Source organism: Coffea eugenioides, chromosome 8 (genome assembly GCF_003713205.1).
Source record: "Coffea eugenioides isolate CCC68of chromosome 8, Ceug_1.0, whole genome shotgun sequence".
Classification (NCBI taxonomy): Eukaryota; Viridiplantae; Streptophyta; class Magnoliopsida; order Gentianales; family Rubiaceae; genus Coffea; species Coffea eugenioides.
In genome coordinates this window covers 44,342,490-44,358,240 of record NC_040042.1, presented here as the reverse complement: position 1 = coordinate 44,358,240, position 15,751 = coordinate 44,342,490, and the positions used below count along the sequence as shown (strand labels likewise).

The 15,751-nt window shown below is 36.1% G+C and overlaps 2 protein-coding genes across 2 annotated transcripts; both read right to left on the bottom strand.

Annotated features, from left to right (window-relative positions):
* Positions 1 to 216: 216 nt before the first annotated feature.
* Positions 217 to 3,673, bottom strand: LOC113779145 (probable LRR receptor-like serine/threonine-protein kinase At1g12460). Its single transcript, XM_027324608.1, has 2 exons — positions 1,965 to 3,673; positions 217 to 1,874 (listed from the first exon to the last, which is right to left on the bottom strand). Exons 1-2 carry the CDS (start codon positions 3,128 to 3,130, stop codon positions 392 to 394), a joined length of 2,649 nt encoding a protein of 882 aa, XP_027180409.1. The 5' UTR covers positions 3,131 to 3,673; the 3' UTR covers positions 217 to 391.
* Positions 3,674 to 8,092: 4,419 nt separating this feature from the next.
* Positions 8,093 to 12,860, bottom strand: LOC113781757 (transmembrane protein 64-like). The gene is made up of 4 exons (XM_027327751.1): positions 12,184 to 12,860; positions 11,058 to 11,294; positions 10,734 to 10,951; positions 8,093 to 8,902 (listed from the first exon to the last, which is right to left on the bottom strand). The coding sequence occupies exons 1-4, from the start codon at positions 12,526 to 12,528 to the stop codon at positions 8,722 to 8,724; spliced, it is 981 nt and encodes a 326-aa protein (XP_027183552.1). The 5' UTR covers positions 12,529 to 12,860; the 3' UTR covers positions 8,093 to 8,721.
* Between the last annotated feature and the right edge of the window lie 2,891 nt (positions 12,861 to 15,751).

Genomic DNA, 15,751 nt, shown 5'->3' with positions numbered 1-15,751 from the left:
TCTTCCTTGCCTACGTATTCTTGGAACTAAATCTACAGGGCAATGAGATAAAAACATATATCCCAGTGAAGAAGTTGGTAACCCTCGGCTTAAGAAGATGTTAGTATTGATATTAGGAGTCTAGGAAAGCAGTTTATGTACCAGTATAGAAATGCTGAGTTAAAAGCAGATGGAAGAGAATGAGTTACTACAAACTCCTCTGATTGCATCGAGAGATGATAAAAAAACGAATGAATTTATTGCAGAATTACAGGGAACAATTGATGATGATGAATCACAAAATGAATACAAAAGAATCTTTTGTATCTTTATACTGAAAAAGTTAAACTCCTAATCACCCCACATGTACTCTGAATGCCATGGTTGTCCAACAGTTCTTTCTGTTGACTTGCTATAAGCCTAAACCATTTCTGATGGACTCAAGAAACTGAACTACCTCAGCCATGCTTGGCCTCCTGGTAGGCACTTCAGAAGTACAAATTAATCCCAATCTCATAACCTGAATCAGCTCGTTTTCTGCAAAACCACGCAAACTTCTATCGAAACAGTCTGAAGCAGTACCCCTTTCTATCAAATCCCTAACATATTCACACAAAATCACCACCTCAGTTGCTGCCGGGCTTTCCACAGGTTTCTTTCCAGTAACTAATTCTAACATAATTACGCCAAAACTGTAAACATCACATTTATCACTTAGTCTGAGACTTTGAGCTAACTCAGGTGCAACATAACCAACTGCATTGTGAAAATTGGTTAGCCCAAAATTGTCCAGCAGAGGAAGTAACTTCCCCAAACCATAGTCGGACAATTTAGCTTCATAGTTGTCGTCAAGGAGAATGTTAGTGGACTTGACATTGAGATGAAGAACAGGAGGTCTGCAGTCATGATGAAGGTAGGCTAGGGCTCTGGCAGTACCCAAGGCTATCTGAAACCTCCTTGACCAGTTTAATTCAGGATTACCAGCACCGGTGCTGGTTCCAGGATAACTAAGCCCATGTAAATTATCATACAGATTTCCATTTGGAACAAATTCAGATAAAATTAACTGCATACTGGAGGACCAATAGTAACCTTGGAAAGCAACAAGATTTGGGTGTCGAAGATTTCCCAATCTTCCAATTTCTTGCTCAAACTCATCTTGGTTTCTGATTCTTCCCAAGGTCTCAAGCTTCTTCACAGCAATAGAGATCTCACCCTCAAAAGTAGTTTTGTACACTGTTCCAATGGAACCCCCACCAATTAGACACTCCTTATCCAGCAATGCTTTAGTACCAGCCTCCCAATCTTCATACTTTGAGGGCAAAGCCTTGCTGAACAGAACCAACTTCCCGATTATGACATTTGAATCTGTTGATGCCAGTGGAGTGCTTTCTGCTACAACCACTGCTTCATCTTCTCGTCTCCCCCTGCGAGTCTTGATGTTCATCACTGTTATCACACAGACACCTGTGAGGATCACAGCAGCTGCAACAATAGCAACAATGGCTGAAGGGCTCAACTTTGGCTTTCCTGTTTCAGTTTTGGTGCCATTGGGTGCACATGATGTCTCCAATGGAGCACCACAGAGGCCTGGATTATTTGAAAAGGCTGAAGGTCCAAATCCTTGGATGCTTTGTACCAAAGGAATAGCCCCAGAAAGGTTATTATAAGAGACATTGAAGTGAGTCAAATTTTTCAAATTTCCCAGACTAGAAGGGATTTGTCCTGATAAAATATTATGTGACAAATCTAAAGAATGTAAGTTAGACAAATTTCCAAGTGTGGATGGTATGCTCCCATTAAGCTGGTTGCTACGTAGGTCAAGAATTACAAGGTATGACATGTTGTAGAGGTTTTGCGGTATGCTGCCCCGTAACGAGTTTCCAGAAACATCCCTGCAGCAACATTACAAAGTCCATTCAAACACAGAGTGAAAGCAATATGGATAATTTAGACAGAGAATTGGATAGAAAAATTGGACTCACAGCTCACGAAGAAATCTGCAGTTGGTTATCTCATCTGGTATCTCACCACTGATGCCCAGATTATGCAGATCCAGAGCTTGGAGCCATTCAATACTCCCAAATTCTTTTGGAATGGTCCCGTCAATTGAATTATTAGCTAACCTAATTACCAAAAGTCTCTTCAAATTGGCAATCTCAACTGGTATGCTTCCAGTAAGTCTGTTGAACCCCAAATCCAAGTACTTTAGAGCACTGCATTTTGTAATGCTTAATGGAATTTTTCCATCCAAATTATTTCCTGAAACATCAAGAAACTCGAATCTCTCACTGCAAGATTCAATCTCAGGGAGTTCCCCTTGAAATTCATTACTGGAAACGTTGAAGTTTGTGATGTTTGCAAGTGCAAGAGCTCCAAAAGGGGCCAGACCAGTAAACAAATTGCTACCGATGTCCAAAACCTCCAAGCTTCCACATGCAGAAACCTGCTCTTGAACACTTCCTGATAGCACATTGCCCCTCAAAGATAAGTACGCTAATCCTGGAATACTACAAATTTCTGAAGGCAATCCACCACTCAGACTGTTATAAGAAAAATCTAACCCCTCCAGACTTAAGCAGTTCCCAATTGATACTGGTATTGCTCCTGAAAGATTATTATGCGAAAAAGAAACGAACCTGGTTCTGTAACAATTCTTGAACAGAGCTGAAGGAATATCTCCACTGTACCCATTTTTCGACAGATCAAGAAATCTTATATTGGATAAATCCCCAAGAAATTCTGGGATAGAGCCGGATAAAGCATTAGAGCTAAGATTAATCTTCCAAAGGGTATCAATTTGACCATATTCAGAAGGTATGTTGCCAGCAAATTTATTCCCAAAGAAAGTAAGAATTCTCAAAGATTTTAATCCTGCTAATGCTGGAGACAGATTACCACCAAGACTAGTATTCCACAGCACAATCTTCACCACATTTCCAGCAGGATTACAAAACACACCTTTGTAATCTTGACAAGGGCTTCCACTTGGATCCCAAGAGCTCAAACTATTAAACGGGTCACTAGAAATGCTACTCTTGAATTGAAGCAAGATTTCTTTTTCAGTCACTGAGGAAACAGTCACAAGCTCTAGCAAACATAAGGAGCTAAAAAGAGCAAGGCAATGAAAACATGTACCTAATCTTTTCATGCTCCCAGCATAACCCCAGCATTATAATTGCTGGATCCAATTCTAAAACAGCTTGATCTCTGCTTCTGTGCTGCATACACACTGATGCCCATCAATGTAAGTGGTCCTCAATTATAAGAAAAAGAACGAGATCACAATCTTGACTGAAAAGAAGCATCTTTGTTATTTTTTAATGCTTAACCTTGCAGCAGAAAATCAAGAACCCAAGTACATTTTGGCCTGAAACAGTCCAACCCTTTTCTTTCTTTCTTTCTCTTTTTTTTTTTTTTGGAATCTTCTCTCACAATGAAGTGGGAGGTTAGGGTAGTTTGTGACTTGCGAGCCCTAAATTCTATGGTTGTCTAGAGTTTCAAGAAAATTGAGGCGTCCAAGAACTGGGGATAAACAGAGAGAATCAGAGAATAAAGGTGAGGAAAAATAGTTGTTTTTGTTGCTGGGCTGGCTGGCTGGCTCGCTGGCAAATGGCAATGGCATGCTAGAGAAACGCCAGCAATGAAATGGAAATTGGCTGGAAAGAAAAGAGCAGGTACAGTACAGTTTGCAAAATTTAATATTAACTGCTCAAATCTCTTGTATCAAGAAAAAACTAAAAAAGGTCACTATAAATCAAAGAGTTGCCACCACGTGGACTTTTTGCCCCGTTCTTCTTCCACTCTCACACCTCACTCTCCATGAGTCTCTCTCTTTCACACACAACACAGAGAGAAAGTTATGGTCTTCTTGTGGGATGTGTTGGTGGTTATGACCAGTAATTACTAATGAGGATGCTGGGGTAAAGAAACAAAAGAAGGAACCATTCTGTCTGATTACGAGTCTTCATGCTATTGACCATAACTATGACCTATCAGACTTGATGTAGGGTCTGTTTCAACACAGCAAAGAAGCATTTATTCTCATCAACCACCGGGGCACCAACACCATCGGTCCTTCGCCACCGCCCCTGCCTGAGTCCTACAGTGTAGTGTGTACCCAAATTTGAGAATGATAGGGGCTGCAGTCTTAAATGAGCATTTTTCCTCGGTCATTTTTGTTTCTTCAAGTTTTGGTTTTGGCCACTCTAATTTAAGTATCCAGCAATTTGACATTTTCTTGCTAATTCAAGCATACACCATTTTCGCTTAGAATATTATTATTGCTTGTTCCATAAACGTAAACAAAAAGGGTCCACCTAATTTTGTTTCCTACATTAGACAAAAACAGCATTGATAAGTATAGGCTAACAAAAGCTGATTTAGTACTAAACTAGCTACGTAGTTGGTTGATGAGTCTAAGCATGTGATTTGTTGGCTGCTGAGTACCAATATTATTGATGACATCCATGATTAGTTCTCATTTCCTTGTCATGTTTAAGTATTTTTATTTATTTATCATTCAAGCTTTGAACCCCATCTGGATTCTACGAATTGCATAAATATATAATCTGTTTTCAACCCGTTATAGTCCTTTCTGTTTCAATCCCTTTGTTCATTTGCGCGTTTGACTACTTGGGACAAAGAAGAATCAAAAAGTACTCAAGACCATGCAATTTTAATTCGCAACGGCTAAAGGTTAAAGGTCAAGGTGATCAGTGATATACTAAAATGCCCCAGGCATCATTTTTCTGACTATTGTCCAAATGAATTTTGTTCCAACTCTCCTCATGGCTCATATAAGGTAAGGTACGTAGAGATTAGTTTGTCATATAGTACAAAGCATGAAATACTTGCACTGCCATTTATCAAACATTTGAGAATTCTTATGAATGGATAGATAGCATATGCATTAAATCCGGTAGAAGACTTTTGTGCACAAACAATTGGATCATAGTGGCTTGCCAAAAAAAAAAAAAAAATTGGATCATAGTGGCGAGCTAAAAATCTTTTGGGAACATCTAGCCTGTTTTTACTACTTTCTCTTTTTTCAACTCTCAAATTTTCAACATTTAAAACGTGTAGCAAAAAGATTTTCTTGGCTTTTCTGGGTTTGACAATTTATGTCTTCTGTATGAACTTACTATGCAGTACATGCACGATCTGATATTTCTTTGTGTTAATTATGTGCATTTATTCCTGTTTCTTGATTTTAGTATACATAAAATGGAATTTAAGCAAGCATAATTGCCTAGATTTTCTTGCAGCCACACGAGTCTATGTACGTAAACATTTCCTAGGAAAATAATCCTTGGACCTTGTTGTGGGTGGGGGTTTCTTAGATCAAAATAGATTAGCAACAATCACATATAGAATAGTCTCTTTTTTTTTTTTTTTTTTTTTGGGGATCCTTCTGGATATATGAATGGGGTTTTTATACCTGGGATATTCTAAGTGAATCAAAAGCTTTTAGGAGACCAGCCAAACGGTAGATAGCAATTTATGTAAGAAGAAATGAACCCCACCAGACAGTAACCACAGAAGCATACTCGTTGGGTGTTGCAGCCTTAGGAATTCTCCCTTTATCTGTTTCCCACATCAATATATATATATATATGGCCATATATCAACATCATTCTTTAACTTTTAGCATAAGCAATCCTCCCTTGCGTTACGGGAACGAGTACACTACTCTTATATCTAAAGGTGATCATATTATATGCTACGTATTACTTCACCATCCTTGATCAGTAAGTAGGCAGTACTATTTAACTACTAATCAAGCTCCTTTCTGATGATTTTCTTTGACATTTTTAAGGTTTTTTTTTCCTGCTTACATAGTTAGATGACAGATGAGTGCACGCCAAGATGTTTTATGCGGTCCTAACTCTTTTCCCTTTCCTTTTTGCCTTATAATATACTTTAGAGCTTACAAGGAGAAGAGCAAGTGGAATTTGTGTTTGGATAGAGGATTATGTTAAACAAATTTTTTAGAGTATATTATAACACTTTTTGTGATGTAATACCAGTAAACAAAAAAAAATGATTGAAAAGATTAAAAAAAATAATTGAAAAAACAATGCAACTTCTTCTTCTTCTTCTTTTTTTTAACGTATACTGAGCTAACAAAACAAATATTTTTCAACCAAATATGATCCCTTATTCATAAGGTTATTATCCTCAACTCTCTTTTTATGGTGCTTAAGTCGTGATGTTTCTTCCATTGTTTGCAAAGATGAATGCTTGGTTTCATAAAAATGGTTTCAAGTTTGGCAAGAGAAAACAATAACGTAATGTATTTTACCACAGCAGTAAAAATGTACCGTGGCTCCGGGAAGAAGCTAGAGAATCAATCGAGCGCTGCAATGGACCTCTTCAAACAAACGCACGAGCATAACAGTACTACTCCATCAAAGAACAACCATTCACCTGCAGGGTACAGTTGGATTCCCTCATTAATTTACAAAAATGCTGTTGACCATGTATTACTCCTTTGTGCATAGAAGTTTCTGGCCAGTTAATAAGGTCCCGTTCTTGTTTGTATTATGTTTGTGGGTTTTGTCTCATATGCACATTTTCATTCAGCCTTCAGCTCGAGGACAATGTTGCTCTTACTCCATTCCTCAACTTGTGAAGATGCTTCTTCAAGTTCCTTTTTTTACATGTAAAAAGAAATTTTGAAACTTTTTCTGAGACCAAGATTAATTCAAGTGGTTTATGAACATGAAAATACTTGTCTGGAGAATTTATTCCTAAAGCCAAGAACAGATTAGATCTGCATGTGGGCCTTCTGGAATTAATCTGATTTGGCTGCTGACAAGCATATATAACTTCATTTGGTCCAATGATGAACGGGAAAGAAACCACCAGATGCCAATACCGATAAATGCGATAGAAACATAATGGGAATTTTGGTAAAGGCAATATGATAGATGTTGCTAACTAAAAGATCATTTCCTACTCACTTTAATTCACTGTGAAATTGAAAACATGAATGTGACAACTGCAGAAGCTTCTCTTTTTTGGTTGGTTAAATAAAAATTTGACGGTGGTTGCATGGGATGGGAACCACCAGTCATCTTTATACTTTATAATTTATCCCTGTGACTTACTGGGAATAAACAATCAACTTTAAAGATCGGATGAAACAGTGTTGAAACCTGGTTCCATCTTTCATAGACCATACTGCTTTTATTAACGTCATAGAAATGTAAAAGCTTTTTGATATACAAAAAACGGTCTCTTCTTGCAGCAAAACAAACCTCAGCATCCTACACTTAGTCTTGGCTGTATACTACAACTTTGAATTAACTGATCAAGGGCTCCAAATAAGTACCCATTTAGGTTTTTTTTTTTTTGGAAAAAAAAATTAGCAGGGAGGAGTGGAATTTGGCAAGCAGGGAGTGAGAAGGGGAGACTTAAACCCAATACCATTTAGTCGCTAATATCAATGTTCAATACTTAACTTGCATCCATCTGTAATGCAACTGTGAAACTACACAATTAGAAGAAAGGTTCAAAGCTTCCACCTTCTCAGTAAACATGATTGAGACAGCGGATGGACCACAAAAAGGATTCCAAGAAAAAGCGAGGAAGAAAACTGGGTAAGAAGATCATCAAGGCATGACTGACATTCATATTCTTTGCTTTCTAATGAATTCATGATGATCCAGCCAAAAGGGTTTTTTACATAGGCTCTAGTTTGACATTTCTTCCCTTCTTAATTCTCGATAAAAGAGGATAGCAAGTCATATAGGGATAGCAAGTCATCATTAACATTGACCAAGACAAATAAATAAGGCAAGCTATGATGAGGCAATTTTCAAAAGAGATATAGGAAAGAATTTAAGGAAAAACTTCCTGCATCTTTCCCCCCTCCCTTCTTTGTCAAGTAGAAGGTTCTTCCAATTGCCAAAGCAGCTTCCCGATGCTTCTCCGCATCCAGTGCAGGCCAGATTTTCCAACATGCGCTAAGCACATAAAAGATCCATAGCGCGAGTAAAAAGTCTAATGCAGTAATGTTATTCACAATTTCCATATCCTCTACAAGCTGAAATCTTGCAAAAGATAAAGAGACTCATAAGATTAACTTGAGAGAAAAAAAAAAGGATCAAGAAGTAATATAGCTGAAAGCTAAATTCATAGTGTTGGAAATGGATTACAATTCCGGACAGCCCTTGCAGCTTGGCACCTGCAAACTCAGTGCAATCCCAATATAATGATTACCTAAATTGCCCCAGGATACAATAAATTCTTCACGAAATTTATATAGGCAACTCGGGTGTCCAACTGATAATATCTCTAAACAATCGAATAAAATTGTTATCTTCCAAATCCAACAAAATAACACCCTGAATTGTATTACAACCATAAGGGGCATTCTAATTATATACAGTGACTGTTGCAACGTGAGAGAGAGAGAGGGAGATTAGTTTTTTCCATTTGGGGGTTGGAGGCAATGATGTTACATACATCAACTTCATTTATGATTTTCCCTTATTTTGGGACAACTATACAATTCGGTATAAATATCAGTCATGTTAGCTGGTTGTCTCAATTCCCCATCATCCACCAATAATCCATGCAGGAAACAGCCCCACAAAGTTGACCACGAAATTAAGGATGGAGTAATCAGTCAATAACAATCCATCCAGCAACAATTTGCATCTAGACATGCCAATCAAACCTGAACTGGATGCAAATCAATCTCACTCTTTGGTCCCGAAAGAAAACAACACAGGCTCACTGAAGTAAAAGCTCTTCTTCCTTCTGCAACTCTTTGAGCCTCCTTTTTGCATAGATTGTTACCACTACTGTAGTAGCCACAGTAGCACAAAAACCAACAAGGTTCAAAATTATCTGCGGAGCTGACAAGGCATGGCGATCATGTGAAGCATCTGCTAAAGTTTTTATCAAAATACCTCTGCAAAAAAGTATACTATTACTCAAGTAAATCAAAATTAACACATAACAAAAAAATAACAGACAAAATTACCTCAATAAAAACCTAGGTAAAGGGATGAAGCAGCATACCAAGCAAACACAATCAAAAGTTTCATAGAACTTGAAATTAATCTGGAGTCTTTTTATGAACACAAGCTCCAAGCTTGCTTTATTTCATCCAAGAGATTTTACTTTTGCATAGACAGTTAACTTTAGAACACTGTACAAACTGAAACTTTATTATCCTTTCTAAGAAGTTGGTGCAACCTATCTGCTACTTCTTTCACAAGCACCTTTTTCTGCCACTTAGACTTCAAAACTTTCCATTACCTTTATAAGCAGCATTACTTAGCATCTACTGACTGGTAACTGCAATAACCCTTTCCTTCCAGCATCATACAGCCAAATCACTTTAAACGCCTTTTATCCTCATAATACAACATTTTGGTTAATTTTGAAAACTGCAACTTAATCAACTTTTCCCAACCCTAGCCACCATAAAAATTGGTCCAACTGTGTTGTTTAATTTTAGATGGCTGGTTTGTTGAACAGTGCACTGGTACAAACAAAACTCTTCCATGCAAAAGCACAAATGTCTGCACTTGTGGATTCCGGGGGGATAGTCATATGCTAAGACATTCAGAAAAGAATCTGGAGAGGTCGAGAAGTGGTGAATAAAGGAATGGGCCAACAAAATTGAAAACTTGAAGCTTTACACTGGATGAGAAATGTGGAAGGGATCAATGAGTAATCATCAAACGAGAAGATGCTAAAGCCCAGAGCAAAGAGACAGAAGGAACAGAAAGCAATTATAACATGAAAGCAGATGCCAATCAATTCATGAACTTTTTCAGTTAAGGTATCCAACTAAAATACCAAAGCAATGAAGAGCATAGCTGCTGTAGCCAAAACCATGATTTAGATAGATTGTACATGAAGACATAATCACCCTATTGACCATCAAAGAAGCACTTCGTTCACAGTAAAAACAACCCAGCATCAGTTCAAATTTTTTTAAGGGGTCTCAGTCTCAAGGCTTCTATAGCACTATTGCATCACTTAGTCTTAAAGATGTTGCTTCTACCTGACTGCCCAGTCACAGCAGAAACAACCCAGCATCAGTTCAAATTTTTTTAGGTGTCTCAGTTTCAAGAGTTCTATAGGACTATAGCATCACTTAGTCTTAAAGATATTACTTCTACCTGATTGCCCAAGCCGCCAAGCCCCCTAGATCCAGTTCAAACCTTGTCTTTTATGTGACTACAAGTTGGAGAAGGGGAATTGCCCTTGTTTTGGTTCTGACAAACTTGACCCAAAAAAGGGCAATACAAAGTTACAAGCTTTTTGTTTCAGAAGTTATCTAATTGCATTATCCTCTGTTACAATCAAGATATGAGCTAAATCAGTGAGAATTACACTAGAACCAACCATGAAACAAACCACCCAGAATAAACAGATTCATCAAGTCCCTAGCAACAATGTCATCCAATGATTTGGTAATGAATAAATATGCTACTGACTGCTACCAAATATATGTTATTGTCCAAAGCAGAATCATTGTCATTTAACCAACCCCAGAGCTTGTCAAAAAGATAGTAGATACGGTCAAACATATAAAGTTGCACATCTAAGTATTGGCATTAACCAACTATAGAAAGAAGTAAAATGAGGTCAGAAGTACACTAAGCAGTTACATGGGTACATTGGTGTTGGACAAGAAATGCATCACACTTACAAGAGCAAACTAGGCCCAGCCAATAAACATTATACAGTAAAACAACAAGGAGCAAAGGGAGAAAGAATATTCTTACGTGTAAAGTGTAAGAAATGTTTCTGGTACCATGCCAACAAGTGATCCCAACAGGTAAGGGACATATTTAACATCAGTTGCCACAGCACAGTAGTTATAAATAATGTATGGAAAAGGAGAAATCCTGATCAAGGCAACAGCTCGGAACTGGTTAAAACAATTCCCTTCACCAGCTAGTCTTATTAATGAAGCTCTTTTAGGATATCGTTCCAGCAATCCCTTCATTACACAGCAAAGCAATAAAATCACTAATGTGGATAAAATTGAAATAAGAGAGATGGAAGAGCGAAGCAATGGAGAATATCCTTCATAAAAGGATACAGACCTGAATTTTATGGTGGAAAAGAGACCCTATGAAATATGGAAGTGAAACACCAATGATCACGGCACCAATGATAAGCAAAAACCCATAACCATATCCAAAGGTCATTCCTGCCACCCACATGGATGGTGAAGATGGAAGAAGCAGGGTTGGGAATAATGCCACAGAACCAAAAACCAAAAGTGCCAAAACTGGTCTACTAAATGTTTTAGTTTCCCAATTTATAGCAGGGATGATCTCCTGGAAAAGGCAACTTATAAGTTAGAAATTACTATTGCTCAATGGTGTACATTGGAATTCAACATCCAGCTTTCTCACTGCCCATTGCTATAAGCCTATAACACGAACATCAATTATTGCTTGAACAGCAAGATGCAGATTAACAAAGCTGATGAAGATAACAAGTATGCATTCACAATCTCAATATTAAACCACCAGTTATTATCAGGAATTATCTTCCTAAACTTTCATTTGACATGTATCAAGTACTAAGAGCAAATAAATACCTAGATGTCAAAGGATTGACGTACTTATATCTAAAAGCCAGTAAAAGTATAACAGCAATTAAATACCAGATGTCAAAGGGCTGATGTTCTTATCTCTACAAGCCAGTAAACCTATATCTATCACAATTTCACCACAAGTTAATAAAGCTACAAACAACTAATTCATGCTACTAGTATCTGGGGATTATCGATAAATATATATCTGTAATCTATTAATTGTATACTAAAAGGGTAGACAATGTTATGCTGTTGCTCTGCTAATATAAAGATCGTTCAATGAAAGACGTCCAAATTGGCCTACGAAGACAATTTTCAACACTGTTTCAATTTAACAATCAGGACTGAATTCTAACAACTTGCTACTTTGAGAAATTAACACAAAAGAAGAACTTAACCAGTAAATATGACAATCAAACACCAGCACATCAATATAAATGTCATTATCAAAACCTTTCAACAGCATCAAGCCCGCGTGCAAGGACATACCAACGACAACATATATACCCATAAACACACACATTCACTTGTATCTATTGAATTGCACCAACCATAAAGTTGCATGCTTTTAATCTTTCTTCTTCAAAGAAACATTTTAAAAAAAACAAGCTGGAATTTTATTTAACCTTGTCCATAAAGAATGGTCCAATCCATTTGAAGAAAACAGCTGCCAAGACTGATAGAAATCCCACCAAAAGAATCAATTTAGCCCACCACCAAATAGAATACCAGCATCTGCTGCAACGAGAAGAAGGAGAGGAGGAAGAAGAAGATGATGATGACGATGCAGACCCCACCGCTTCTCCGATGTCTGCTACCCTACCATAACCTTCCTCCACATCATCATCTTTCAATTTCACATAATCCCCATTTGCGTCCTCCTCCTTTTCTTCCCCTGCTTTTCTCCATCCCAAAACCGGCACCACCACAAACCCACCGCCTGCCCCCCCATTCTCCATTCCATGCATCATCCCCACACCCAATTTAAAACCGACAAATTATTGAAGGAAAAAAAAACCCAGAACTACTTCTGGGTTTTTAATTTTGTTAGAGAAAGTCAGTTTCTTTTGGATATTCTTGCAAAGATTTAACCAATTCTTTTTTTTTGAATGGTCGTAACTGTTTATAATTAATAGAGGGGGAGGAGGGGTGAGAAATTACAAACGCGTGAAGGGTTATAGAAAGAATGCAATTGTGTGCAAGTTATGTGTGTTTCAGTGGGTGGTTTTGTGGGCTGGGGGATTGGGCGGTTGGAGAAGATGACTGGCCGATGAAGGGAGGCAATCAGTTTGACAGAGGGAGAAAGTAAAGTTCAGTTTGATAGTCAATCGACGTTGAATAGAGTTATATACAACATTAATGTGGGAAATTGTAAAAATATGAATAATACGGGCATAAACTGTCAGCGGGTGGTTTTGTTCAAGGACATTGTTGCCATTGTACCCGGACTCAAACCACCTACTACTATTAGCTAAGTGAGCAACAAGAATAAGAAAATCACATCCCACGGAAAGATATAATATAGGGTAAAATTACAATAAACTCTGTTGTGGTTTCACATGACAATTCGAAATGTCCATGTAACTCTCTTGTACTTTAAGCTGACGTGGAAGGTGCAAGTGATGTAGTATATTATTATTTTTTAAATATTTTTCCTTTTTTTTTTGTGCTCAAATTCCTTTAATTTAACTATTGTGAATGCTTTTACAAATTTTAAAACTTTTAACTATAATGAGCATTTTTGCAAATTTTAGAACTTTTGAGAAAATTTTAAAATTTTGTTAAATTATCCATCTTCGCTTCTTCACATGTCACCACCACCGTCACTTACCACTATTATCGGTTGCCACTCCTTCCTTTTCCTTCCCACTCGCCCTTTCCAAAAATCTCCCTCACTCCTCTTCCCTTTTTCCTCCCCTCCCCTTCTCTCCCCCTCCTCCCTATGACCAGAAATTTTTTTTTTTTTTAAAAAGGAAGAAAAAGTAACAAACGATGGGTATTGATATCACAATAGGTCAAAAAATAGTAACACTTTTTGTAATGTAATATATGTGAGAAAAAAAAATGATTGGCAATATAAAAAGGTTGATTGAAAAATGTGTTTATGATGCAAACAAAATATTAGTTGAAAAAATAGGGTATCCAAACAAAAATACTATTCCACTTTGGTCTGAACCACAAAGAATTTATGTGAATATTTTGAAACCATAAAATGTCTAATTGTCTTTCAGCAAAACTACAAGGGAGTTTACTGTATTTTATCCTAAAAGAATTATACATTTAAAAGGATGATTCGAGGTTGTGACAATTAGAAAAAAAAAATTTAAATCTTAAGAACGTTACGATTACTTAGAAGTTATTGTTGTTATTTTTTTAATTGATTTTTCTGATAAGTTTCACGTTTTATTGATAGGAATAGGAAGAGAAAACTTACACATATTTATAAAAATTTATTATTATCAAACGAAAACTAGTGTTAAAAAACACATAAATTATAAGTTAAAAAATAATTTTTAGTAATACTTGATTCAGTGCATATTCAAACTAGTGTTGAAAACAGTGCATATTATCAAACGAAAACTAGTGTTGAAAAACAGGTAAATTATAAGTTGAAGAAAATAAATTTGAATAATACTTTTTTTTATATGAAAATTTGAATAATACTTGATTCATTGCACATTCAAATAAATGAAAATCTGAATAACATGCTCGAATAAGTAATAGAACTTCTACTACGAAGGAAATGGTTCAAATAAAGTGCTCAAGGACAATAAACTTGGCTTTTGAAATTAATTAATTAATGCAAGAGTTTTTTTTAATTCGTGTCCAACCGACACTCATTAACACATTTAAATTCTATTCGATCTATCATGAATATATACACAATAATAATTATTATTCTCTTTTGTATTTATACTTTCTTCCTAATTAGTCATACCTTTTCAAAAATTTAATAATTGAAGTAAATCTTAACGGGCGTCTAATGTCAGACAGACCCTTTATGGAATTGTTTTCGTTACGTGACTCAGATAGATTGAGTTGGATTGATTGAATAGTTCATATTCTAACGTGCCTGAATCTGAACACCGTTATTGATTGGGAAAATTTGTCAAATCGGCCATGCAAATTTCGCCTTCTGTATTTTGAGTAGTGGCGATAGCTAATATATTTTTGGGATAATTTCAGAAACCTCCCCTAAGGTTTTAATAATTTCATGTAGCTCCTTTAAGGTTTCAAAAATTACACCTACCTCCCTTACCGATTTAAAACGACAATACTAACCTTAATATTTTTAATAAAATTTACTTATTGCCATGTTTATACAAAAGATGGATTTTATAATTTTTTTCTTTTTCCTTCTTATTAATTTCTCTTATATTTCATTAGAAGTGTAGAAAAACTATTAATGTTGTCACTAATATCTATCCAGATCAAACATTAAATTAGGAATTTTTGCATGACTTTTAATATCATCCAATTTTTTTGTAACTCTTTTTTTTTATATCAAAATCAAGAATAAATCAACAATAATTAAAAACAAATTACTCAAAATCATTACAAACTGTGGTAGTTCCATCACTAAACTAGTTCATAAACTTTTATTTTAAAAAATAGTCCATAAACTTAAAAAACACAAGATAACTTTCTTCTCTATCTTATAAAGAGTCTATATTTTCAATAAAACACCATAAAAATAACCTATCATAGCAAATGATTTATTGTTATAATTGATTATTAAATAACAAATATTAACATGAAAAACTAGAGACTCCTTTTTTTTAAAATAATTGTGTCAAATTACTTTATAATTGTTTAGAAAAATAAATTAAAATTTATAAGATAAGGGTATTTTAGGATATTCATTAAATTTTTGACCTTATTTTAAGATTTGGTTACCAAAGTGTCAAATTAAGAGAGATAAGTATAATGTTTTAAAACTTTAAGGGAACTAAGTGAAATAGTCAGAAACCCCAGGGTAGGTTTCTGAAATTATCCCTATATTTTTTCGTTTATTCAGTGGCAACGGCACGAAAGAGAGAACGAATTTCCAAATTCAACGGAAAGATTACAGAATCAAAGATGAAAAAACGGCACCGTCGAATGATTGTGACGGCACCCTGGGGAGCCAGCTTAGAGAACTCCTGGCGGAAAAGAGGGGGCTTAGAAGTTAGAAATAGAATTGTGGTGGGACAC

Coding starts and splice junctions, on each gene's coding strand:
- LOC113779145 (XM_027324608.1), bottom strand. CDS start 3,130: ATGAAAAGATTAGGTACATGTTTTCATTGCCTTGCTCTTTTTAGCTCC. Junction 1,875..1,964: donor TGCAGATTTCTTCGTGAGCT/GTGAGTCCAATT, acceptor ATGTTGCTGCAG/GGATGTTTCTGGAAACTCGT.
- LOC113781757 (XM_027327751.1), bottom strand. CDS start 12,528: ATGATGCATGGAATGGAGAATGGGGGGGCAGGCGGTGGGTTTGTGGTG. Junction 10,952..11,057: donor TTTTCCACCATAAAATTCAG/GTCTGTATCCTT, acceptor TGTGTAATGAAG/GGATTGCTGGAACGATATCC. Junction 8,903..10,733: donor ACATTTCTTACACTTTACAC/GTAAGAATATTC, acceptor ACTTTTTTGCAG/AGGTATTTTGATAAAAACTT.